Source organism: Leptidea sinapis, chromosome 34 (assembly GCF_905404315.1).
Source record: "Leptidea sinapis chromosome 34, ilLepSina1.1, whole genome shotgun sequence".
In the NCBI taxonomy this organism is placed as follows: domain Eukaryota; kingdom Metazoa; phylum Arthropoda; class Insecta; order Lepidoptera; family Pieridae; genus Leptidea; species Leptidea sinapis.
This window is the reverse complement of record NC_066298.1, coordinates 10264737-10291889: the sequence shown is the minus strand read 5'-3', so window position 1 is coordinate 10291889 and position 27153 is coordinate 10264737. Positions and strand designations below refer to the sequence as shown.

General features: G+C 36.8%; 1 protein-coding gene across 2 annotated transcripts; it reads right to left on the bottom strand.

Moving 5' to 3' along the window:
• Positions 1-3: 3 nt before the first annotated feature.
• Positions 4-24673, bottom strand: LOC126975089 (general odorant-binding protein 68-like). 2 transcript variants are annotated; one of them, XM_050822899.1, is made up of 8 exons: positions 24570-24673; positions 21109-21159; positions 19246-19332; positions 17480-17713; positions 5388-5438; positions 2303-2410; positions 734-961; positions 4-152 (listed from the first exon to the last, which is right to left on the bottom strand). In XM_050822899.1, exons 1-8 carry the CDS (start codon positions 24603-24605, stop codon positions 66-68), a joined length of 882 nt encoding a protein of 293 aa, XP_050678856.1. In that variant the 5' UTR covers positions 24606-24673; the 3' UTR covers positions 4-65. The 2 variants fall into 2 exon arrangements, with proteins under 2 accessions (XP_050678856.1, XP_050678857.1); XM_050822900.1 differs by lacking the exons at positions 17480-17713; positions 19246-19332; positions 21109-21159; positions 24570-24673 and adding an exon at positions 8890-9075.
• Between the last annotated feature and the right edge of the window lie 2480 nt (positions 24674-27153).

Genomic DNA, 27153 nt, shown 5'->3' with positions numbered 1-27153 from the left:
CAGTTTATAGTATACTTTTATTGCACACAGTATAACGGAAGCAAAAAACACAATAAAATAATATTTCAGTTTTGGTTATATTTTGCCAAGCACTCATCCATGTGGTCCTTTAGTTTGTCACATTTGTCGCTTTTTACCCACGTTGGACAGTTCTGAAATTTTAAGCAGTTTATCACTTTTTAATAACTATCCGTTTAGACTAATAATTCAACGACTAATAGATTATAAGAAGGCCGAAAAAATGGGCAGAATGTCATCACAGTGGCTGATAATGACTGGATGGAAACAAATGGATGAATGAGAACGAACGATGGAATTCATTTATTTATTCGGATGGAATAGGTTTAAAGATTTAAGCCTAAGACTAGATTATGATTATATAGTAATACAAGCGAACTACAGACGTTGTCCTGTACAAAAATCGGTCCAGCCGTATAGGAGGAGTTCACTAACATACACATGGGCAGGAGAATTACATTTGGACTGAATTGAGAATCTAAGCCATTCTCGAATCCACCTGAGGACTCAAAATTTCATTCAAATCGCTCCATTTAGGAGGAATTCACAGTCAACACACGTACAGAAGAATTATAGATATAAAGATTTATAATATATGGGCCAGCTGTTATCCTGTTTCCGCGTACCATTTATACCGATACTTTGTTCTATTGTTGTTGGATCTATTTAAAAAATATATAAAGTAAATAAAAATGTATAGTAAAACATAACATACCGCAAATGTTTCGAAAAATGTACAAGCAACAATTTTTTCAGCTTCACATAACTGAGAAGGTCCTGGTAAATCATCCTTTAAACAGACTTCAATCGCTTTATCGACAGCTCCTTTAAATTCTCCGTTTGCTTCAGAATATTTTTTCAAGAATGCTGCAACTGCTTCTTTGTTCACAGAATCGCCATTCATAAGATCATATTTCTTGAGCATACAGACCTGTTTCGAACACTGCAATTTAAACAAATAACTTATTATTCTATTAAACAAAAGAAAATAAACTCCTAACTAATTATAACTGTAATAATAAATATCTTATACAGTCTAAGCTAATGCCAGAAAATTAATAGTATGAAGCGGCTATTTTGCGGAGGTAAATTAAAAAGGTAAACGTTATAAATGATTATCAATAGTTTTTAATTTGCTATATTTCACAAAAACATCGTGTTTTAATTAATTCTAAAAATTATTATTTAAATCACTAAACTAATGCCTACCCATCACTGTAAGTTCTAAGTAGAAAGATTCACAGCGCAATTATGTAAATTTTAAATTTGTTTATAGTTCCGTTAGACATTAACTGAACATAAACCAAGAAATTATTAGTAAATTATTACTTTATTATATTTTATAAAATTTATTTACCGAGTGTGTATAAGTAAGTATCCATCGCTACTCTGTGGTTAAAACGAGGATTGAAACCACTTTTTCTTTAACCGTTCGAGTGACAAATCGTCATAAAATCCTGTATGCTTTGTTCAACCCTCAGGTTGTAGCTTCAACTACAGGTTAATCTACTTTACAGTTGATAAACTGCTAATCCTAGAAGTGAGGGTTATCACTTTAAAAACATAACAAATTGTTTGTATTTACAAGAGCGACATCTCAAGGCAATTTCCTAAGATGCAAATATTGGGGTTGAGCAGGTTATCAATCGTAAAGTAGATTCTGTAGATGAAGCCTCAACCTGAGAGTTGAACAAAGTATGCAGTATTTTATGACGATATGTCACTCGAACGGTTAAAGATTTTACAGATTCATTACTTCTGTACTAGATGGCGCTGATAGTGTAAAACCGAACTCATCGTTCAAAAAAGGGCATTTGCAAATCAGAGCAATCATTGATATTAGACATATCTTTTTTAATTTTTTTGCAAACTTGATAATATTATCGTGTAATTAGTACCATCAAAACCATAACTTGTAAAAAAACCAAGTCTCGCAACTCAGTTCTTCTACCGTAAAAAGTTGTGAGATCCGTGTTTATTACACGGATTCTTGATATTTAAGTCTGTCAACTTATTTTGTTAGTTTTTAAGGGTCCTTCTGTCTTGAGTTAAATGTTACATAGTGAGCAAAACTAACAACATCTTATAGTGACCATACCAACATTGAAAATATTTTATGTTAGCTATTAGGTAGTTAACGTTATATTCATTATAACTGTAAGTTAATAGAGGCTCCTATCGTGTTTCTGAGGAAGATCATATCCGAGTATTTTTATTTTACTATCATGACTAAATTTATTAAAATTAAAATATTGTCGCAAAAAATCCACAAAAATATACTTACATCTGGTGGTCCTCTTGAGGGTCCATCAGACATCTTTTCTATGCCGCAGTCAGCCAACTCCTCGTTAGTAAACAGCGGCGGTATTTTGCAACATTCGAATGGCTTGTCCTATAAAAAAACATTAGGTATTAAAGAGATATGACCCAAGCCAATAAGGTTAATTGAAGAGGGAGGGATAAGACTTGGGACTTTGAGAGAGAATGTATGTTAGACACAATGAGGTGCGGGGAGTTGGTTGAAATAAATAACACACGACTGTCTAAACATATACCACATACGCATGTATGTACGGTGTACCCCACTTCAACAACTACACAAATTAAATTTGAAAACATAATAATTATGAACGATGCGGGACTTGAACCCGCGACCTCTCGTGTTCCGTGCGAGCGCTCTTCCACTGCCATAGAAATCGTCCTACGACTACAAAAACAACGTCCTACGACTACGTCGGACCGAGTTTTCACGGTTACGGATCGGACTCTGATCGGACGTAGTGCGAAAGCGCCCTTTTATTCTATATTTTACTAAAACTTTAACATGAAAAATATACATTTAACTTATATTATCATAAATTGAAAGATTGTTCTAGAGCGTAAAACGTAAATATTTTAAGCCGATTTTGAAAGCTTGCTTAACTACTTGCTTAACTAGTAAAACACATAAACCAGATTTTTTTTATGGAATAGGAGGACAAACGAGCGTACGGGTCACCTGTTGTTAAGTGATCACCGCCGCCCACAATCTCTTGCAACACCAGAGGAATCACAGGAGCGTTTCCGGCCTTTAAGGAAGGTGTACGCGCTTTTTTTGAAGGTACCCATGTCGTATCGTCCCGGAAACACCGCACAAGGAAGCTCATTCCACAGCTTTGTAGTACGTGGAAGAAAGCTCCTTGAAAACCGCACTGTGGAGGACCGCCACACATCCAGATGGTGAGGATGATATCCTAGCTTGTGGCGTGTCGTGCGAAGGTGGAATTCGGCGGCAGGAATCAAGTGAAACAGCTCTTCGGAACACTCCCCGTGATAAATGCGCTAGAAGACACACAATGAAGCGACGTCTCTACGCAACGCCAAGTGATCCAGCCGTTCACAAAGCACTGGGTCCCCGACAATTCGAGCTGCTCTGCGTTGCACGCGGTCAAATGGATCGAGCTGATACTGGGGTGCGCCAGACCAGAGATGACAGCAATACTCCATGTGTGGCCAGACCTGCGCTTTGTAGAGCGCTAGTATGTGGGCTTATGCTTGAAGTATTGCCGTCCACTATTAATGACGCCCAGCTTCTTCGAAGCCAATTTGGCTTTGCCCTCCAGATGGCCACGGAATTTGCATTCGCTCGACATTTCGAGACCCAGTATTCCGATACTAGGCGAGGCTTTGAGGGAAGTGTTGTCGAAGAGCGGTGATACGACAAATGGGGTTTTTTTAGTGGTAAACCCGCAAATTTGAGTCTTCTGGGGGTTAAATTAGACAAGGTTCAATTTTCCCCATTCCGCGACCTTCTCAAGAGAGGACTCGATAGAAGACACAAGTTTATCCCGGCACTGGTTGACGATTTCCCGAGAGAGACCTGCATGGCCCGTGTATACGGCATCACCAGTGCTGTCGTCTGCATAGCAATGAATGTTGGAGGTGTCCAACATATCATTGGTATGCAGAAGAAACAGCGTGGGAGACAGCACACAGCCTTGGGGCACTCCAGCATTCACGGGCTTCGGGTTCGAGCAATATCCGTCGACAACGACCTGTATGCTGCACCCAGTGAAGAAGCTGGAGGTCCACTTGCACAAGCTCTCGGGAAGCCCAAATGATGGAATTTTGGAGAGGAGAGCCTTGTGCCATACACGATCAAAGGCCTTCGCTATATCCAGGCTAACTGCCAGGCCTTCGCCCTTGCTTTCAATAGCCGCAGCCCATCTATGTGTTAGGTATACCAGAAGATCACCTGCCGACCGACCATGGCGAAACCCGTATTGTCGGTCGTTGATCAACTGGTGACCCTCTAGGTATACCAAGAGCTGACGGCTAATTATGCTCTCCATGATTTTGGAGAGCAGGGAGATAATAGCATTAGGCCTGTAGTTTGCCGGATCCAAACTGTCTCCTTTTTTTGGATCGGATAGACAAGGGCTGACTTCCATGAGTCAGGGACTACGCCTTTAGAATAAGAGTGCCGGAATAAACGCATTTGCACCGGCGTCAACTCAGGGGCACACGTTCTAAGCACGATTGGAGAAATGCCATCCGGACCACTCGACTTCCTTACGTCCAACGAAAACAGAGCTCGCCTAACAGTTTTCTGTCTGAACTGTACTTCAGGCATAGAGCTCTGACACCGCGGGATGGTCGGCGGTGTTTTTCCGTTGCCGTCAAGAGTCGAGTTGGAGGCGAAAAGAGTACACAAGAGATCGGCTTTCTCTTTTGGCGTATGGGCCAGGGTGTCATTCCTCATGTGCAACGGCGGCATGGACGGCTGGTTGAAGTTACCAAGAGCAGCTTTCAACAACGACCAGAACATGCGTGTTCCGATCGGGTAACTGGAAAGCTGCTTGCCGATTTTGACGACGTGTTTTACTTTGCACGGGCGATTTGTCGCTTAAAAAATCGGTCCTCGACACTAACCTATGCGAAACATAGCGGCACTAGGCCGCTACTTCACGCCGGTATTCTGTGCGAGTGTGGTAATTAACCCGGACGAGTCTGGCCCGATTGTGCTGACGTCAAAAGACGGCAGCGTGACTCTCCCACTTCTAAAAAGCCCTTAGTCGCCTCTTACGACACCCATGGGCCTGGGACTCCCCTATTCTTTTTACACCCCGGGAAAAGTACAGGGCACCCAGATTACCAAACGACTTCTATAATTTTTCAATCTATTCTTAATCTATTCCCTTAAAAGCTGTAGGTATGTGTTACAAAATATTATAGCAAAAAATCGCACCAACATGACCCAGTCAAATACTAAACAGTTCATACTATGTCAGTCCCAGCAAAAATTTTAACTACCTCGGGTTTATACGTCACGCCAACAGATGTCACTGCGTCAAAGAATAAATCGTAGTTTTTAAGAGTAGCAAACTTACCACTGGCGGAGGTCCACATGGGGGTCCTGAGGGCATTTGAGAAGCAACATCCTGCAATTATTTATATTTATCAACATTTTCACAATTGGTAGAGTCCTTTACAGAGAATGCCGACTAGGTGCCTAGGCCTCAGAAGCGCCTTTTTCTGCCATAAAGGGGTTAATATGTACAAGCATTAAATTGTGTATCGCCTAAGAGGCTGGGTGATAAAGACTTAATAGACTAAACATCTTATATTCTCAAGATATAGATCGTATTTATAATAATATTACGTTATTTATTTTTTTTACACTCACTCCAAATAATTTTAATTACTAAATGTACAATATTTATAATATAATACGTATTATTTACATATTTTTATCGTTGATCTCAAGATGACAGCGCAGTTGTAGTTACATTCAGAACTTTTGGGGCTTTTCAAGAATCCTGAGCGGCACTGCATTGTAATGGGCAGGGTGTATCAATTACCATCAGCTGAACGTCCTGCTCGTCTTGTCTCTTAATTCTTAGTTAGTAGGTTACAGTGGAATTTCCGATTCTGAATATGATAATTGTTTAGGATACGCGGTGGTTTTGCTTTTTTACCTCAAAATTGCTTAGTCTGTAGATTTTCTTCTCGTGAATCTTTACTGAATATTGACTTGGTAGCATTTTTTCTTAATATACTCCGAAGAATATATAGTTGCCGGACTGTTAAAACTTGGCATTTTGTGTGAAGTATGTTGCTAGATTATCGGAGAGGATTATAAAGCATTATCAATTAGAATAGCTCTTTGAGCTCTTTCCACACTTAACATAATATTTAGGTTGGGATGTGGCTCGGAATTATAGGTATTTCAAGAATCCAGTGCTGCATTGTAATTAGTAGTAGCCCTATTGTCGTAACAAAACGAGACTAGGATCGAAGCAACCTAATGTAAAAAATTTAAATTTCGTATTCTTGTAACACAAATTGATGGTTCAGTTCCGATTGTGAAACATGAAACACATAAAGACATCATTTTATTTTTTATGACAGTAAGGGACGAGACGAGCAGGACGTTATACTGATGGTAATTGATACGCCCTGCCCATAGAAATTCAGTGCCGCTCAGGATTCTTGAAAAACCCGAAAGTCTGAGCGGCGCTACAATTGCGCTCTTCACCTTTGCCCAGTAATTTCAGTGTCTGCGGCGCCCTTCAGACCGAAACACAGTTATGCTTATACATTACTGCTTAACGGCTGAAATTGGCGGCAATCGGCGCCGTTGTGGTACCCATAATCTAACCGGCATCCTGTGCCTGCCACTGGTCATGGATGAAAATATTTCTCTTGTGCCTACTAAGTACCTACCTAGTTATTTTCTAAATATTATCAACGTCGTTAAAATGTTTATTAGTAACTATAAAACTCAGACGTCGTCACGCAAAGGAGTGTTTTATTACAAGAATATTTTGCGTGATAGCTTTAATTATAGCTTAGATCTGAAAATTTTAACAATAAAATAGCCGGTTGATGTTACGAACGGGTAAAAAAAGAAGGACTCCAAGCCGTGATATTAGCGTGAAGCGTTAGTGAAGCACTGTTATGGTAGTGTGTGTGTGCGGTTACGGGGGGGATACTAGTTACACAATTTTTTCTTCCTTAAATAATCATATATGGCCACAAATACTTTTATTGTTTAGTTTTGACACACTTTCATTTCAACGCACGATGGCATTTTTAAAATATTTTATTGAGACGCAAACTGATCTGTCACAGACGATGCCAATTCTCATAATGGCCGCCTACCGTAGTAGTGTAAGTGTGTCCGTGGGGCTATGTATTTACACATTAATCGGCTTGTTTTGGTGCTACACTGTTATGTAAGGTGACACGGAGTCCTTATTTGTTTACTAGTCCGTGGGTTGATGTATTGTTATTTATTGTTGAATGACCATTTATCTCGGAACTGTGACGAATAGAGCGCGTCTAACATGGTAGAAATTATCAGTTCTGTCATTGTATGAACCGTGATTTTATCCGAAACCTTGTTATATTGTTGAATAAACAATTTTTTTTATGGAACAGGAGGACAAACGAGCGTACGAGTCACCTGGTGTTAAGTGTTCACCGCCGCCCACATTCTCTTGCAACAACAGAGGAATCACAGGAGCGTTGCCAGCCGTATCGTCCTTGAAACACCGCACAAGGAAGCTCATCCACAGCTTTGTAGTACGAGGAATAAAGCACCTTGAAAACGGCACTGTGGAGGACCGCCACACATCCAGATAGTGGTGATGATATCATCACCAAAAACCTACTCCTAACCTAACCTAACTTGTGGGGTGTCGTGCGAAGGTGGAATTCGACGGCAGGAATTAGGTTAAACAGCTCTTCGGAACACTCTCCATGATAAATGCGATACAAGATACACAATGAAGTGACGTCTCTACGCAACGCCAAGCGATCCAGCCGTTTACAGAGCACTGGGTCCCCGACATGTCGAGCTGCTCTGCGTTGAACGCGGTCATTTCGTAACTATTGTCACAATACTGTAACAGAACAGTACTTTAACTTCATGCTAGAGCACTCGACCATTAATTATGTATACTTCTGTGCTACAAAAAAGGGCTGTTCGCGCTATTTATAACCTAGGGCCTCAATATATTCTTGATAATATTTTGCATGTATGTAGGCACATAAGTTAATTTGCTAAAACTTTCATAACCATAATGTTAACTCTAGAAACAGACATTAACTTATAATGCCTACTACTCGACTAAGTCGAGTTAGTAAGCCTTTTATGGGGCGATGTATATGCTTTTACAACAAGATCCCAGAAAATTTTCAAGAAAAATGTATTACGAAATTTAAAGGAATTGTTATTAAACGTTTGTGGTAATGGTTACTATAACAAAAATGACTTTCTTAATGACACCACAGATTGGGAATGTAGCGACCGCCCCCAGGCTATAATAATAAATTTTATTGCGCGGTAACCATATTTTTTATGGAAAAAGAACCTTGCTGATTTTCTTGCGCCCGTCCTTCATAGCTCTGAGACATACTTTTTCGAAGGGGTGGCAGTTTTTGACTTTCAGTGAATGATATCATATCCTATTTTGAGTAAGAATATTTGAATTTAAATTTGAATTACTAAGTGATTCGAGACACTAACGTTTATATAAGGTAGGTTGGTAAATTATTAAAAAAATATCTAATAAAGAGATAAAAACAGTTCCTTTCATTTTAAGGAATACTAAAGGTGTTTGACATAAAAAAAAATATAAAAATAAAAACTATTAATAGTGGAAAGTTTCGTTAATAGATAATTCCTACTATATCGACTATCACGAATGCAAAGCTGATGTTTTAATATATTTGTCGTAAATTATAAATATTAAAAATACAGTATTAAAAATGTAGATTCTAAGGAATCACTGGTAGAAAAACCACTGATAAAACATTTTGAATGAGCGTATTTAAACATAAATAAACTTTAAATCCAAAAAATACTTTACATAATCTATGACTTACCTTCAGTCCTAAAAGAACGGTCAAACTGACTAAAATTTTCCTCATGGTGTCGGCAATCTAAGGGTGTATTGTTGATAATATGACGTTATTTTTAAGGTTTTAGTATTTATACTAAACGACTGTGGCCGTGACTATTGTGGTTACTACTGCACAGGAAGTAACCATAGATTATATTAAAACAGATGTGAACACGATCAATGAGAATGTGTTATTTGATCAATTGTAATTATATATGTCATCCCTCCTTTACGGTAGTCATATACTACCGCGGTTTAGTATGTAATTTTTCTAAATAATTATAAAGCAGTATATAAAATAGTTTTTCAAAGTGGCCTGCTCATATAATTCATTTCGTACTTATAATATTAAAATGGATATTTTTTCAAATCTAGAACAGATTATAAATTACATTAAGTGACTTAAAATTCAAATTTGGAACAAAAGCATCTGAGTTAAATAGCTAGAAACATTAATCCGATGATAATAAATAAAATACATTTTCTTGACAATATATGCAGAGCTTAAACGATCTCGATTGCTGCTAGACATGCTGTCTTGCTGTAAGACAACCGATGAAAACAGGACAGGAATATTAGTTTAGTATGCGTGCATTGCTGAAAATAGATGTTGTTCTAAACTCGTTATTCTCAATCTCCTTTCGTTTTCAATTTTTTTTCGACGTTGTCACAGCTGTCATAGTCTATCTAGACGTATAAACGATCAAAGATTATTATGTGAAACAAAATCACAAATGTAACTATTAACTTTGGACGTAAATCGGAAATAAACAGAAACCTTTAGATTAGATAAATATTAATAATATTAAGTTTCATACACGAATCAGGTCTACCATATAACTACTTTTTCACAATGATATGAGATTAAAAGTAGAAAAGGCCTATACTATGCACTATAAGTTTTACGCATCCGTCTACATCACTCCCGGAGTGAATTTAACACTCGTATTATTCCATATTACTGGAAGGAAAAGGACGTCCTCCTCTTAATTAAAGAGTCTTATCTATATAATAGGGTCAGCTAGGCAACAGAACTCATTCGCAAACCGATTTAAGTGTCAGTATTTGAACCATTGTAATATTATATAATTCACATTACTGACCCAAAGAAATATTTATACAATCTTAGGTTTTGCTATTATTATTATCTGTTTATTGCTTTATTTATAAATTTCAATCATGTAATCTGTTACGAGCCAGGTTGGTCGAATAAATAAATAATTAGTGCGGCTCTTATATTTTGGTTTACTCTTTGCGTCATGAACGATAGAAAACAATAAATTTTTTGTCAAGTTCACAATTACTACACGTACATTGGTAATTATAAGGATGTTATATTAACAACGGGATAATGATGAGCGCTTATATCAATAATATACATATTTACAAAATTATTTTCATCTAAATTTTGCATTTTAACAGCTCAATTGACTATTCAAAAATCATTTCAAGGTGACTCGATTTTTTGTCATCGCGTGAGCTACAATAAATTCATACGGTCTAGTACGTGTGCAAAATTATATGTTTTAAGTCCAACAAGTGTAAATTGCCATACATTGAATGGTGTTTACGTTTTATAGCGTTTAGGCTACAAATTTATCGCCATAAGATTAAAATGGAAGGAATTATATTTCCAATTAAATACTGTTGATAGGATTTATATACGTGTTATTTATTTGTTATCCCTTCAAATATAATAAGTGATATTTGATGTCTCTGCAGCCACACCAGAATCCCAAGAGGCGTAATGAATCATATTCTCTGGGGTATAGTAGCTCTAAACAAACCCTATTATAGAATTATCTCGTTTTCCAGCCGCCCAGCTTTGAAGATCTGGAACTCTGGAACGCGTCCCGCATAATACTTACGTATGTGGTGCGTTAAGTATATACTATATTTATTAAAATTTCTCTAAGAATTAACCTTAACTGGTTATTCACGCCAGTAATTCAGTTCTGGTGAAGTTTCAATGTCAAAGTCGAGTATACTTTATTCATTTTAGCTTAAGCTAAGCGCTTTTGAATCGGCATTAAAATATTATTCGGAAAAAGTAGAGCTCGTGAGAAGAATATAACAAAAAATTCAGCGGCCACTCTTTTTTCAATCAAATAGAGTATTTTACATTGGTTGTAATATACATAGCAAATTAGTTTGTAAGGTGCTGCATCCAATATATGCATCGCGTTCAAAGTAAAAGCGTATTAAATATTTCATTAAAAGTATTAAAGAATAAACTGGAATAGGAGGACAAACGAGCGTACGGGTCACCTGTTGTTATGTGATCACCGCCGCCCACATTCTCTTGCAACACCAGAGGAATCACAGGAGCGTTGCCGGCCTTTAAGGAAGGTGTCGTCGTATCGTCCCGGAAACACCGCACAAGGAAGTTCATTCCATAGCTTTTTAGGACGTGGAAGAAAGCTCCTTGAAAACCGCACTGTGGAGGACCGCCACACATCCAGATGGTGGGGATGACATCATAACTTGTGGCGTGTCGTGCGAAGGTTGAATTCGGCGGCAGGAATCAGGTTAAATAGCTCTTCGTAACACTCCCCGTGACAAATGCGGTAGAAGACATACAATGAAGTTTCAATGAAGCGACATCTCTACGCAACGCCAAGTTACTGAACCTCCTGTTCGTCTCGTCCATTATTTTCATAAAAAAATCACGTCGTACGCCACCGAGACTGGTTGTTGTCCAAGTTTAATTAGCTGCGCCGAGCCGTCCGTCGTCAATCTTTTTATATGTACCAACCCTAGCGCTCCGCAAAGACGTTGGTATAAATTTGGAGGAGGCGCTGAGTTACACTACTGTTTTATTATTTGTTTAGTAATTCTCGTAACGGTGCAGTATGTACGTCGAAAAGGGAAAAGAAACATTTACTGGCTTATTTAATTGGCAGTGTGTCCATACGTCTGTCTGAATTTGAAGAAAATCTGTTGATTCTGTAATTTCCAAAATGATATAAATAAGATACAAATGATTGATGAGACTTGAGTCTCGTGCCAGATTTTGGCGAGACAACACGTCCTGAGGATGCCTCGTGTAGAGGCGAAACACGTGTCGAATTGTTTAAAGACAAATATTGGCGGAATTAATACTAAAGAAGACTCAAATCATTTGTACAATTATGGATTTCCGCAAAGTAACGCCTACTTCAATAAATTTTCATAAATAAGATAATTTATCTAGGTTTATATTGAAGCAGAAAATACAATTTTCAAGACGCAACAAATTCAGTATAACCTTGTAAATATCTGCACTTTTTTGTACAAATTTTACCTGAACTTTGGCCGTTCATAATGTTCTCATAAATTCTAAAAATAAAGAAAACATTGCGATACAAAACGCATGTAATGGAGGTTCGATATGATACACATTTATTTTACAAATTTGTAAGGATTACTCAAAAATACGTTTTTACTGGAAGAAGGTTAATAGAATTTCTGCACGCAAATTTTCGTTGTTATTTGTAATTATTGTCGTCAATAGTCGTGCTTTCGAACATTTTGGCTTTGACGATCGCCGTACCGGACCCCTTGCCAGTGGGAGGCTCCTTTGCACAGGATATCGGCTAGATTATGGGTAAGCAGTATGTGTAAGTATTACTGTGTTTCGGTCTGAAGGGCGCTGTAGCTAGTGAAATTAATGGGCAAATGAGACTTAACATCTTATGTCTCAAGGTGACGAGCGTAGTTGTAGTGCCGGTCAGATTTTTTGGTTTTTGTAAGAATCACTGAACTGCATTGTAATGGAAAGGGCGTATCAATAACCATCAGCTGAATGTCCTGTTCGTCTCGTCCCCTATTGTCATAAAAACAAGAAGCCGATCGAATTTGATTGTACCTGTTGATTCTGTAATTTCCAAAATGACAAGTAACAATTATGCTTATTTGTCGCCTAGATGACCGTCATGATAACTATGTCGGGGTTTCCTCAAGTCGTCATGCTGTACTCAAGGTTGGCTGACATCCTCCAAGTGACCATTGTATTACAACAATCCGTAGTGTGTTCACTCACTATTATCTCGATGATGACATCCTCGCTTTGTCATAATAATTAATGATTTGATTACCTACATAATGCCTATTTGAATTGGTGTTATTCATATCATTATCTGCATTCAACACTCATAATATCAAGAGAGAAGATTTGTTTAGTCATAATAATAATAATAACTTTATTTTCCAAGTAAAAAATATGTTTCTAATTTATAATATTAATTATTTACATACAGGGGACAAAGACAGGTAAACTAGTATGAACTGTGGTTCAGCTGTCAGTGAACTTCTCGGTACCAGACTTAACCTACTTAGTGAAATCAGATAAAATAAAATAAAAATACTGTCTAAATACAAAAGTGAGTATAAAATTAAAATAAAATAATAGTAAAACTTCTAAGAATGTGTGTGGGTGTAATAGGGTTTGATAGTGTTAAGATATGTTATTATGATTTGTATATAGTATTTATATATATAGTCATAGTATTTTATTAAAAAACTTTGATATTTTTTTAAAGAGTTCATAAACGACGACAAACATGTTAAGAGCGGTAAGTATTACATTTTTGCTAAGGCACAACCCACTTTACATATTAAGTATGGAATTACTTTGCCCTGTTGCAACTTTTTAATTAAACTTTCCTAATACTTAGAACAAAATCGAATAAAAAACACAACTACACATGGAAATAATGTTTACGAAATAATATGATATCTTGATTAATCTAAACAATTTGTTATTTTTTTAAAGTGATAACCCTCACTTCTGGGATGAATCACACAAATAAGGTTTGTAAGGGCCCTCGCACGGAACGCGAGAGGTCGCGAGTTCAAGTCCCGCATCATTCATAAAAATTATGTTTTTAAATTTTATTTGTGTAATAGTTGTACTTATGTTCCTTTTTGATAATTGTTATTGTCAAAACAATTGGTAGACATAAAATCAAATAAATAAATAAAAGAGCAAGACGATATAAAAAGTATTTACTTATTGAATAACATAAAAAAATATTTACTATAATTGATTAGTTATCAGCTACAACTATGTATCGCCATTCGTCTGTTGGTGCATATCAGCATTTCCAAAACTCTTTTGGGCATTTCTGTAAATGTAAAAATAAAATAAATTATTAGCTACGCTCTTGATAGTTATAGTCCTACATTTAAGGACGCGTTTACGAATCCGACAAAAATAAGATATTTTTCGGTAGAGTTTGTGATGAAATGAAACTAAATCTAACACAACTAAAAATAGCCACACATAGATTACTTCTTTATCTCCAATTAGCGGGAATTATTTGCTTTAAAATTTTGATATTTTATGTCGTAAAAACGATTATCCGTTACCTCTTCACACAAAATTGACTAAATGGGGCTTCATTCAGGATCAGTTTTCTGCTACTACTTACATAATTTTTTCTCTTAAAAATTACGTAATGGTAACAGATATAATAATTTCAAAAACACCGGAAATAAATTAATGAATATGTTATAAATAATCTCAGGAAAAAATAAAAATGAATCGTCTAAAATTCATATATTTTTCTGATAAGCATGAGCTTTAAAGTGCGGTATTAAGGGTTATTTTATTTTGTCCCTCCGTACGCATTGCACAGAGAGATCTATCGAAACAACGTCAGTCCGCGCTCGGCCGCCGTCGTGGGTAGACTACTAATACTGTGCCGGTTGTAAGCAGCAGCTCGTACTCGGAAAGATCGCTGTACGAACATGAATATTTTTTATAAGCTCTACAATACTGTGTTTGATACTTTACATATTTTGAACGCAGTCAGATTTTCCAAAAATTATGTTTCTGTATTTTTTTGAAGAATTAGTGATTTATTTTCATCTCTAAATATAAGGTCTATATTAAATCAAAATCCAAGATGGCTTCTATGAAATTTACCAACTTCTCTTCATGGGTGTCATTTTCATGGTTTTCGGGGTCAACAATAACGAATATCGGGTCAAAATCGAAATCCAAGATGGCGCCTATGATTTTTACCAACTTCTCTTCATGGGTGACATTTTCATGGTTTTTGGGGTCAACAATAACGAATATCGGGTCAAAATCGAAATCCATGATGGCGCCTATGAAATCTACAAAATTTTCTTCATGTGTGTCATTTATTTATTTTTTGCGCGGCAGCCATCTTATATTTTAAAAATGATCGAAAAATCGTTCTCTGCACCCTCGAGAACCTCGGATACGATACCCATATTGTGGAAATCATATTTTTGCGCGGCGGCCCTCTTGGATTTCAAAAATGATCCCAAAATCATTCTCTGCACCTTCGAGCACCTCAGATACGATACCCATATTGTTGAAATCATAATTTTGTGCGGCGGCCATCTTGGATTTAAAAAAAACTGCGTTTACTACACACGACGTTATGCGACAGAATTGCCATCTAAAGTTCTAATATTTAACTACTAAACGAATACATCAAACAATTATCAATAATGCATAGGTATTTAAAAAAACAAAATTCAAACTTGCTAAAGTATCAAATTCATTTCTTGATTCCCGCAACTAACTTTAAGTACGTGTATGTGTTTGAGCGATGTCAGTGTAGTGGTGCGATTCGATACCTCTCTGTTTTGAGAACGCCTTCGAATCCTTAAAACGTATATTTATAGACAAACTAAGGTATTTAAAATTGTTAACAAAATAAAAGCTAATTCTAAAGGTAATTACTTAAAGTTATTTAAGTTTTTTAATATACTCCCAATAAGTTACATAAGTACGATCTGGTCAAGATCGCCGGATTACTTTGGATGAGGGCAGCGCAGGACCTATCGTCGTGGCAATCTTTGGGGGAGGTCCTTGTACAGCAGTGGACGCCTTCCGGCTGATGATGATTATGATGATGAAGCTAAAAGCACAAATATCTTAATGCCTTAAATAACTATGGCTCTCAAGATCATAGGCCATCCTTAATTAGTCATAATCATGGCACCCGTTCGATGACATCAGGTATACTTGAAGTACCTAGAGTAAACAATTACTTTGGCGGTAGAACTTTAAATAAAAGAATATCATATCTGCTTAACAGTTTGGCAGAGGACATCCGACGGGAACCAAACAAAAATATATTTAAAAGACTACTTAAGTATTATTAATTGTTGTGGTAACGTACAACTTATAAGTTAAAAAAACATAATTTAGCTGTTATTTAAAAATAGTAAAAAAATTATGAAATAAAAAGTAATATGTAAGCGATTTTTATATTGTCAGATTTGAAACCTTTATTAATACAAATAATGAAATAATTCGATAAAGTTAGACGATCCTGTAGTGGTCTTGAGCCGACTTTAGCAAGCGTTACGCACTTCAACGTGACGGCTTACAATATAAAGTATGTGGTACGCCTGAAGAAGCTTTCACTTCGAAATATGTTTCCAAATGTATTTAAATCTAAAGAGTATTTATTAGCTTGCACAAATATACGAAACATAAATTGCGCTTTATTGTTTTTTTTTATACTGAGCTAAAAAAAACGTGAAATATGCTAATAAATAACAAGCCCGTAGTTGGCGACAAAAGTGGGCAATAATTTTTTCACGAGCAGACCATGCATAAGAATAAAACTCATTCTAGTTCACAAAAGTTAATAAAAATGTCTTTGAAATTTATAGTTCCACGTGCATTCGAGAATGTTCCTTTGAAACTTTAACTTGATAAAGTCTGATCAAGACCGGCTATACACTTATAGTTGAAATGCAATTTGGAATTTCTCTTCGATTTGAATATCATTAAGCCGAAATATGTATATTATTATGTATAGTATGAAGCAAAATTATTTTTGCTACACAATGCGACAAGAAATAATATCAATAAAATATTCTTACGGCCTTCCAAATAAGCATCTCTGTCATTTCTACAACTATTAAATTATTTATAATAGGTTAACTAAACTCGATTACTTATGTAATGTTTTACGTTGTCAGCCAGTCAAACGTCAAAATTGTGCACAAGACACACTCCCTACAATTGACGTTCGATATGGTTACGAGTATGCGCATCATACGATTTCCCTAAATCGGAACGTACCTTAAGTACGATCGGAACTGAACCGTCAATTTGTGTTACAAGAATACGAAAATTTACTTTTTATTATGATAATAAGGGACGAGACAAGCAGAAGGGACGTTCATCTGATGGTAATTAATACGCCCTGTCCATTGCAATGTAGTACCGCTCAGGATTCTTGAGAATCCCAAAAATTCTGATCGGCACCGCAATTGTCTCCTAGAGACATAAGATGTTAAGTCTCGTTTGCCTAGTAATTTCACTAGTTTCGGCGCCCTTCAGACCGAAACACATTAATGCTTACCCATAACTGCTTCACGGCAGAAATAGGCGCCGTTATGGTACTCATAATCTAGCCGGCATCCTGTGCAAAGGAGCCTCCCACTGGTACCTTTTTCACATAAGGTCGCTTCGATCCTATTCTCGTTTTGTTACGAGAATAGGACTAGTGGGCAGTCAAAATGTATTAAACAGACACGTTGGATTACAAAGCGCAGAAGTGCTTAACCAATAATTATAATAACTTTAAGAACCGTACCTTCAGCATGGCGATTCCTGTGCAAGTGAAAACGTCATAGGATTTGCACGGGTAGTCCAAATACTGCCTCAGATCCCTGTCCACACAGTCTCTGATAGCCTTGTGGACAGCATCACGCCACTCCTCGTGAGATTCAAGCCACTTCAACAGATGGCCCCGGTATATGTCTTTATTTAGTCTGTTTTTATCTATTAGAAAGCCTGACTTTTCGAATACGCATTGGACGTCATTGCACTAGAAAAAAAACTTCGATTATTTTTTACAATCTTTGTAATCTATTTTAACAACTAAATGTTATTGTTATAGTTTTAAAAACGTAGAATGTTCAAAATACTATCTTCGCGCCTCAATAAGGCTACTGGAAACCCAAGCGCTGTCAGCTACTTCGGTCAACGGATCAGCCTAGCTTTTCAACGCGGAAATGCCAGTATTCTTGGTACGCTTACATTTAATTATAGTTTTACTTTTATGTAGTCATAGTATTGTAAATATAGTTACAAGATTTGTTTTGTTTAAAAAACTAAATGTGTTTTAACAAAATTTTGGCAGGTCTAATGCGTCGACCATTTTTTTCAATGTTAATGGTTTGATATTCATACATACTCATACTCTATGCTTAAAGGTATTTGTGTCATATCGGTTCGGGAAAACTGTCGCCGATAGAAGAGGATGTAAATACTACGTAATAAGAGGCGGGACTGCCTAAGTAAAAATTGTTATTAAGTTTAGTATGAAACGTGCAGTGATTTGACATAAGTTTGAAATAGTAGTAATTACAGTATTCCGATTGACGACGAAGTATAATCCGGTTAAGTTTGAAAGTTAACGGTTGCTTAAAACGTAGTGGATTTCGGCTATCTCCATTTTTTCCGAAGTGGGAACAGAAGGCCTACCATCAACGTTTAATTAGCGATTCAATTCCGATGCAGTTCAGTTTAGGTACCTAACCTGTGTCGCTAAGATTCGTATCATGAAGTGCCTATAACTGAATGGCGTTTAGATCGCTTATGGATGAATGAAGTAAAGAAATTTTTCTGTGGTCCGCGGTGTGAGAAAGAGATGACGCTGTACAGTCGTTCACGTTGCATAAGTCTGTCTCTCTTACTCGAACGATATCCGTTTCGTTCCGATATATATAATGATATGATTTTAGCGGTTTTTTGAGTAGAAATTACTACAAATACATTTAAGATTGCGCTTTATAGTGTCAAATTATAAACCATTAATTTCGGTATTTATTTTCAGTAATTTGTTTTACAAATTAGTCCAATAAAGTATTCTTATCGCATCTTTTATTTTCCTTTTGTGTATATTTTCACTATTTTTTAAAGTTATTGACAACCCGATTCACTTTCCGCTAACTAGTACTCGTAACTGTTTTTGAACTTTGACATATGTGTCAATCCAGTTTAGAGTGAAGTATGACCTCATGGTACAAATGAATGAACGAATTAAAACAGTTAAAACACTTGATTTGACCTCAACCTAAATTGGATAGCTCTAATAACGTCGTGATATGAAATAGCAAAGCAGTTCATTTTAGGTCGTCAACTGAATCCCAATTACAGTTCATGATAGGCTGGCAGTACTGAATATGAGGCTAAATTTGTGTCTTATATTGTTGTAGGCTGTGGTATGAAATTAACATTTGGAGACACACATCCAGGTGGTCGGGATGATATCTATGATAAAACGTTAATTAAAAATGAAATAACAGGATTGTTTTACAAAATGGAGACGTATATTGTAACATGTTAACAACTTACAGGTCCAGTTAATTTCGGCGTGGAACATTCTGACAAGGGTTTGGGATCGCCGAGCTCGGGTATGTCGCAGCAAGTTGATATTGGTTTCTGAAAAATATATCATTACTGTTACAACATCGCATTTAACAGAAACTTACGGCTTATTTCGCATAGTTTTCTAAATATTATATTAAGCTAGTTGACCCAGCAAAAGGTTTATTGCCAAAAATTAAAGTTATGAAAGATGATCACAGATTCTCAGACTATCTAAATATATCGTGCATAAAATTTATCGTACTACTACAAAAATCATTATAATCGATTGCCATCTTGCAACCCTATTGCGGATTTGTGGATGGAACAGAATAATAATATAAAAATCGCGATACAAAAATAGGTATTGATCATAGACGGGTGAAAATTTTAAGTTATGTGTATTTTCAATGCTGAATCAAAATAAAAATAAATAAAAATTGTAAAAAAGTAAAAATGATATAGGGGTGGGGTCACCCTTATCATTTAGGGATATGAAAAATACATGTTGGCCGATTCTCAGACCTATCCGATCCGGTTTAGCCATTTCGGAGGAGTTTGATAACAACACCGTGACAGGAGAATTTTATATGTTAGATATTAATATTAAATAAAATATCCATAATTATATCGAGAAAATATAAATCTATTGATAAGATTATTGATTGATCCTTCATAAAGCATTTTACGTTCATCATTAATTCTATTTCAAAAGAGAGTGCGATCTTAGTTTGCCTTTTTGTGTTCGTGCATTTCTGTTTTCTTTAGGAACCGATAAACAAAATGGACACAAGAAGTATTGGATCATTTTAAATAAGATAGCATGTAGCTAGGTAAATGTATACACTTTAATAATAGAGTCCTAGTCGCTGTTAAGGCATTATGTATAAATAAATTTTAATTTGTTATTTAAAAATGGCTTTGTTGTAAATCCTACTTCACAGCTGAATATCTAAGATATCGGACGACCTGGGACTAGATTATGATTATTTTATAGCAATAACAATGATATTATAATATTTAATAAAAAGAGCGCAAAAAAGAATGCAGGGAGAGTTTCTTGCACCGTTTCTTCTCTCTCAGAACGCCATTTGTTTCCGAAGCGGTCGTAGTATTTGATGTGAGATCAAAAATAATTCTAAAGGATTCAATTTTGAGAAAATAAGACTTTTATGCTTTTTTCCGTTTTGTTAAGTTTATGGCAATTCCAAAATTAGTAGATTTAACTTAAACCAGCTTTAAACTTTTATTTGATACTAAATTCGTTTATACTAACAGAAACTTTGAAATCTTCACATTGGTTATTGACAAGAAAATCTTGTATACCTCGTGCCAATAATGAAATGAATCTAAAATAGCGGTGATACTGGTCTATCTTACAGCGAAATAGGTTTTTTTTTATGAAAATAAGGGACGAGACGAGCAGGACGTTCAGCTGATGGTAATTGATACGCCCTGCCCATTACAATGCAGTGCCGCTCAGGATTCTTGAAAATCGCTAAAAATTCTGAGCGGCATTACAGCTGCGCTCGTCATCTTGAAACATAAGATGTTAAGTCTCATTTGCCCATTAATTTCACTAGCTACGGCGCCCTTCAGACCGAAACACAGTAATACTTACGGATTACTGCTTCACGGCAGAAATAGGCAGCGTTGTGGTACCCATAATCTAGCCGGCATCCTGTGCAAAGGAGCCTCCCACTGGTAGGGATGGCAGATACGTGATATTACATGTGCTATTCATTAGTGGCTGTCATTTTAGATTTGTTTCTTTATTGGCACGGGTTTTATCTGTTCATCTCAATCCAATAGAATTTATGTTGTAAAGATAAAATATTACGCTATACTTACTAGTGTTGGTCCACGGCTGCGTACTTCTGATGTAATATCAGCTTTGACCACCTATGACAATAAATCAGAAAATGTAGTTCGATCATAAGTAACAACTTAGTAGGTGCGTACAATTGTATGATGAATATTAAAGTTTATTTCCGAGTCATGGAAGATTATAAATATTTATGTATGCGTATGACTAATAATACTTAATATTATTATATGAAACACAAACAAACATTACGGGGAAGTGTACCAGAAATAATGGCAGCATTTCGCGTTGATAGCGAGAAAAACCGATTCAGCCGATTGTATAAAACGTGTAGTTATTGATAGATTGACAGATGACGGCTATAATCTTGTGAAAAACGGAGATAGCCGAAATCCACTGCGTTATTCGCTTTCAAACTAAGCCGGATTATACTTCGTCGCCAAACGAAATAGTGTAATATTACTATTTCAAGCTTATGTCAAATTACTGCATGTTTCGTACTATACTATGATTAATTTTTTTAGATAGGCAGTCCCTCCTATTTATCTCACATTTGGCACTCAGGTATCAAGAGATGTGTTGCCGGCTTCGTTCCCTAATATAAGTCGTATGGTAAAAAAATAATAGTATTTTATGAATTACTAGCTGACCCGACAGACGTTGTTCTATAGATACTAAAAAAATACTGTTTTATAGGAATTTGTCAATAATATTTCAAAACATCAAGAATTATTTCGTAAAAAATACTCCCTGTTGTTATAATGAAATTGTTTCACAGCGGAACTGTCAAATCGTGCGTCACTAAATTATCCCATAGATATTATGTCCATACAAAACTAATATTGAAAATAAAAATACTTATGTGTCCCAAATCGAAATAAAAACTATCCTATCTCTCAACTTGGACCCAACTGCATTCCATGAAGTAATGTCCATTAAAATCCGTTCATTAGCTTAGGAGTCCATCGCGGACAAACAACGTGTCACGTAATTTATATATAGGTATTAAGATTATTACGCGGAAATGCTGTTATCGGTACACTTCCCCGTAGTGATAGTTTAAGCTTGTCTTGTAATAAAATGAAAGTATTGTTAATATAGTTAAAAAGCATTGTTTTGTTTTGAATAAATAATTTATGAATAATATTATATTATCAGTACGTTTACTTCGCAATTATCGCTTAGATGCTTAAAATAGCACTTTATTGTGATAGGTCGCGCATGAGAATGTTTGGGATTTAATTAATTTCGATAAAACGGTTACGATAACACATTTTGTATTCATTTATGGATTTATGTATTTTGAATTATTATTATTAATTGATTACAAAGATGCATTAATTATTTTTTATTGACATACACTTTAACGGGATCTTGTACGATACATGGGTTCCGTACCCGAAGGGTAACGAACCGGAACCCTATTAGTAAGACCCCGATTTCTGACCGTCTGTCTGTCTAATTGTCAGCGGTATGTCTCCCGTTTAAGTCGATAGATATCTCGTTTTAGTAACGGCCGTTCCCAATATACTATCTACAGATAGAGATAAATTACTACCTTCTACTGTCAGTAATCAGCTGTCAATAATCTGTAGCTGTCCCAATATACCCGATAAGACGCGTGAATTGAAATTTCCATACAAACTTCTATCACTGGTAACTATACGTCGTCCCATTAACAGACAGCTTGTACGGATAAGGTAAGTTACCGTCGTCGATAAGTTTATTGGGACAGAAAAGTCAACGATAGTAACGATTTTTATTTCAATTAAGAGATAGACTGAATATTGGGAACAGTCGTAAGACAGATAAAATTTTAATTAATACTGAACAACTAATGAGTGTGTTGATGAGTGTGTTTTACTTCTGCCACTATAATGTATAATAGCCTAAACACATGATCGGACTTGGTCCGGTCTTGGTGCGGTCGGCGTCTCGCACCAATGGGTCCGGCGTCGTGCTCGGTCGGACGGTCCGGACGGTATTTTGTGAAATGGACATTGCGAAATAGCATCGAATATGTTCCGCTTCCTTCCTTCCGCAGTGAACAGCAGCAAGACCAAGATTATGGTGGTGGATCATGCTGGTCACTTGGCTGACACGGTAGACATCGTTCCAGGAGTGGACATAGTAGAGCATTACATCTACTTGGACACACAGGCTAACAGTAACGGCAGCTGTGTGCCGGAAATGAAAAGACGTATTGGTAAGACCAAGGATGCTATGACCTGAATAAAACATGGAAAAAGAAGGGAATCACTATTAACACCAAGATCCAGTTAGTACGTGCCTTGATATTCCCCATTATTCTGTATGGTGGGAGTTGTGGACGATACGGGCTCGAGAGAGGCAGAGGATTGATGCCTTGGAGATGTGGTGCTGGAGGCGTATGTTAAGGATACCTTGGACGGCCAAGCGAACAAATGTGTCGATCCTCTCACAGCTCAAGATAAAAACCTGTCTGTCCACGATATGCCTTCAACAAATTCTTTCGTATTTTGGCCACATAATGCGAAGGGGTAATCGGAGCCTGGAGAAATTGATCGTAGTTGGGAACACAAATGGCAAGCTAGCCCGAGGCCGATCGATGGACCGACAAAATAAAAGACTTCAGGTCCCCGAGGTTTAGCTCCGTCGTCAGGGCCGCGACGGACAGAAGCCGATGGAAACAAATAGTTCACTCCAAATGTGGACCACTTGTTGATGACCAGGTTCCTCAGTCATGAGGGAACGACGAGAGAGAAAAAGATGTTCCTAGAAAATAGAAAATGTAATAGTTCCTAGAAATTACTAGCAACATTGCACATTTTTTCACGTCTGGGTGTTATATGAGTGATCTATTGACTGGTGTTCTGGTGCGTGTTTTACATGCTTCAAAAACGATTTATTTTATTGCACCATACTCATTTAAATTTTACACTCAGGCGACTTAACCTGAGGGCTGCAAAGTTAACACAAATATTTTAAGGCAAGGTAAATAAAAATCATCGCATCAATAATTACTCTGGTATCGCAAGAGAGCTGGACGATCATCACTAACCACTAGGTTTCAGGAAATCTTCTGTCACTCAAACACAAGACACTCGTATGTTAAGGAGCCTAATTTCTTAATCACCAGTGGGAGGCTCCTTTTCACAGGATGCCGGCTAGATTATGGGTACCACAAAGGTGCCTATTTTTGTAGTGAAGCAGTAATGTGTAAGCATTATTGAGATTCGATAGGAAGGGCGCCGTAGCTAGTGAAATTACTGGGCAAATGAGACTTAACATCTGTTGTCTCAAGGTAAAGAAAGCAATTGTAGTGCCACATATCCAAATGGTAGGGATATTCTACCAGCAATTTACAATTGTATTTATTGCTTATATGCTTAAAATAACATCTGCCACAAAAAAGATAAAATAATATTTAATTATTTTGAAAAACTAGTCTTATCAAATGTCGTCCCGCTAACCAAGTAATACAATAAGAAAACATAAATCCACTTACCAGAACAAACAAAAACACCGTGATTACGTGAAACATTGTACAATGTGTCCTGTATCAATAGTCCCTTGCGAATAAACAGAAAAACTTATCTGCAATGATATATAAATTGTATCGCTATTGGAACAAATAAAGTTATCTTTGGGTCGTAGGTTAAATTACTCAGAGATTTATTGCGGAGAGTTGTACTTTCTTTTACAATCACGTGGTAAGAAGTAGGATAATTATGGATGACCTGGTTGTAAGTTGTAAACATATATTATAAACTATACAATACTTCAAGATGGCCCATTTTAGCTCTGTGAAAGGCTCGATCACTTAGTGTTGCGTGGATACGTCACTTCATTGTGTCTACTATCACATTTATCACGGGGAAGAAGATTTATTCGAAGAGTTGTTTCACCTGATTCCTGCCGCTCAATTCTACCTTTGCACGACACGCCACAAATTAGGATATTATGTATCCATCTCAATATGGTTTTCAAGGAATTTTCTTCCACATACTACAAAGCTGTGGAAAGAGCTTCCTTGTGCTGTGTTTTAAAGGCCGGCACCATGTGATTCCTCTGGCAAGAGAATGTGGGCGACGGTGATCACTATACACCAGATGACCCGTACGCTTTTTTGTCCCCCTTTTCCATAAAAATCTGTACTGCAATTATCATCGTAGTCTTGAAATTTCGAGTGGTTAATTCCGGGTTCATTTGGAAGGCAAAGCCAACTTGGTCTCGAAGATTGTGAGTCATAAATAGAGTAAGGCGATAATTCATTTTGGCCGACATTCTAGTGCTCTACAAATTATTGCTCTCATATCTGATCTGGTGCACCCCAGTATTTAGCTCGAGTACGCTTCGAGTTACGTGTAACGCAGAGCTGCTAGACTTGTCGGGAATCCACTGCTCTGTGAACGGCTTTGATCACTTGGCGTTGCGTAGAGACTTCGCTTCATTCATTGTGTGTCTGCTTCTGAATATATCACAGTGAGTGTTTCGAAGAGCTGTTTGACCTGATTCCTGCCGCCGAATTCCCCCTTCGCAAGATACGCCACAAACTTGGATATCATCCTCATCATCTAAATGTGTGACGTTCCACTACAGTGCGGTTTAGAAGGAACTTTCTACCACGTACAACTAATCTATGGGATGAGCTTCTTTGCGCGGTAGATGATAAAATATGGGACATCTTCAAGAAGAAAAAATGTGAAACGCAGGCATCGGAACTCCTCAATAAGTCCATATATATATACGTCTTAGTATGTCTCCTTAGCCGTGCTTGGACTCATTGGTTTCATTCATCATGAGACGAATGTTGTGCAGAAGATATTTTATTAGTCAAAAATATTATTTACAACTTTTTCCTTACTGTCTGCAATCACCCCGGTAACGGATTCAATTAACAAGGTTTTTATTTTTGTAGGTCAAAAACTGCACTTTATAATGTCAAAGCTGAAAAACTTTTTAACTTTGTATCATCATGTAGATACGTAATACTACTCGTTATAGTCTAAACACATCGTCGCATTTGGTCCGGACGGTAATAATAATAATTTTGAGCGATGGACAATGTGAGATACCATTTTGGTTTGGCCGTATCAAATCCAATTGTGTTATGGTTATTACTAGTTGTCTAAGAGCTGGCATTATTTTCAAGAGAATTTCAGGTAGGTCAGTTCAAAGATATATCTTATATCTTTAAATGAGCAATTCTTGTTTCACGATTTTCATAAAGTTATTAAATTTCATACAAGGGTGATAAATCGATCTAGCTAGGTTTAAATTAAAAAAAAAATGTTTTATTCGTGTTTTAATGAGAAACAGCTACAATAACATTAGAATACAAAGGAAAATTTCGACACTATAATATACAAGACTATAATAGCTCAGATGGGACATTGGGTGATCCGGAGCGCAGAAGACGCTGGTTTGAATCCAGATGTCCTATTAGTTTTTTTTTTGTTCAAGTTTTTTACATTCTAAAAATCCGAGCAAGGCTCGGTCGCCCGAATATTTATTTCATTCATTATACGGGCAAGCTGGCTGGTGTTAGGGCTATATTTCACCGGGACATCACGGTGGTGCGTATGGTTGGTTCGTAAGCTACTAAACTAGACACCAGTGTAATGTCACGTCCGAGCTGGCTGCGCCACCAAATTGGTTGAGCAACCAAACGGACACCTGGTGAGTAACGCACTATAGAGCTGTATATATTTTGCGGGTAGCGGAGACTGGTGTCGCCACCGTAGTGTCCGTAAGCTATCAAACTAGACACCATACAGACAACACAGTCATGACGGGCGTTCGAGCTGGACGCGCCACCAAATTGATTGCGCAAACAGACACCAGGTGAGTAACTATCTATAGAGCTGTATACATTTTGTTGGTAGCGGTGAGTGGTTGCGCTACAATGGTGTCCCGGTTAAATATAGCCCTTAGAGGTTGTGTTTATCACATCGTACCTGTACAGATAGAGTAATAATTTTCACACTTTCATTGCTATTTGGGAAATAAGCAGGTGTAAGTCATTCATCAAATGCTGTCTAACCGCAGCCTACATCCCACCCACAATCGTATTTGCGACTAGTGAGATA

What these genes read in the sequence shown, in the direction of transcription:
- LOC126975089 (XM_050822899.1), bottom strand. Translation starts at nt 24,605, where the DNA reads ATGTTTCACGTAATCACGGTGTTTTTGTTTGTTCTG. An exon ending in GCAGCCGTGGACCAACACTA is followed by an intron (nt 19,333 to 21,108) that starts GTAAGTATAGCG and finishes TATATTTTTCAG; the next exon opens with AAACCAATATCAACTTGCTG. An exon ending in CAGGAATCGCCATGCTGAAG is followed by an intron (nt 5,439 to 17,479) that starts GTACGGTTCTTA and finishes AAATAATTGCAG; the next exon opens with GATGTTGCTTCTCAAATGCC.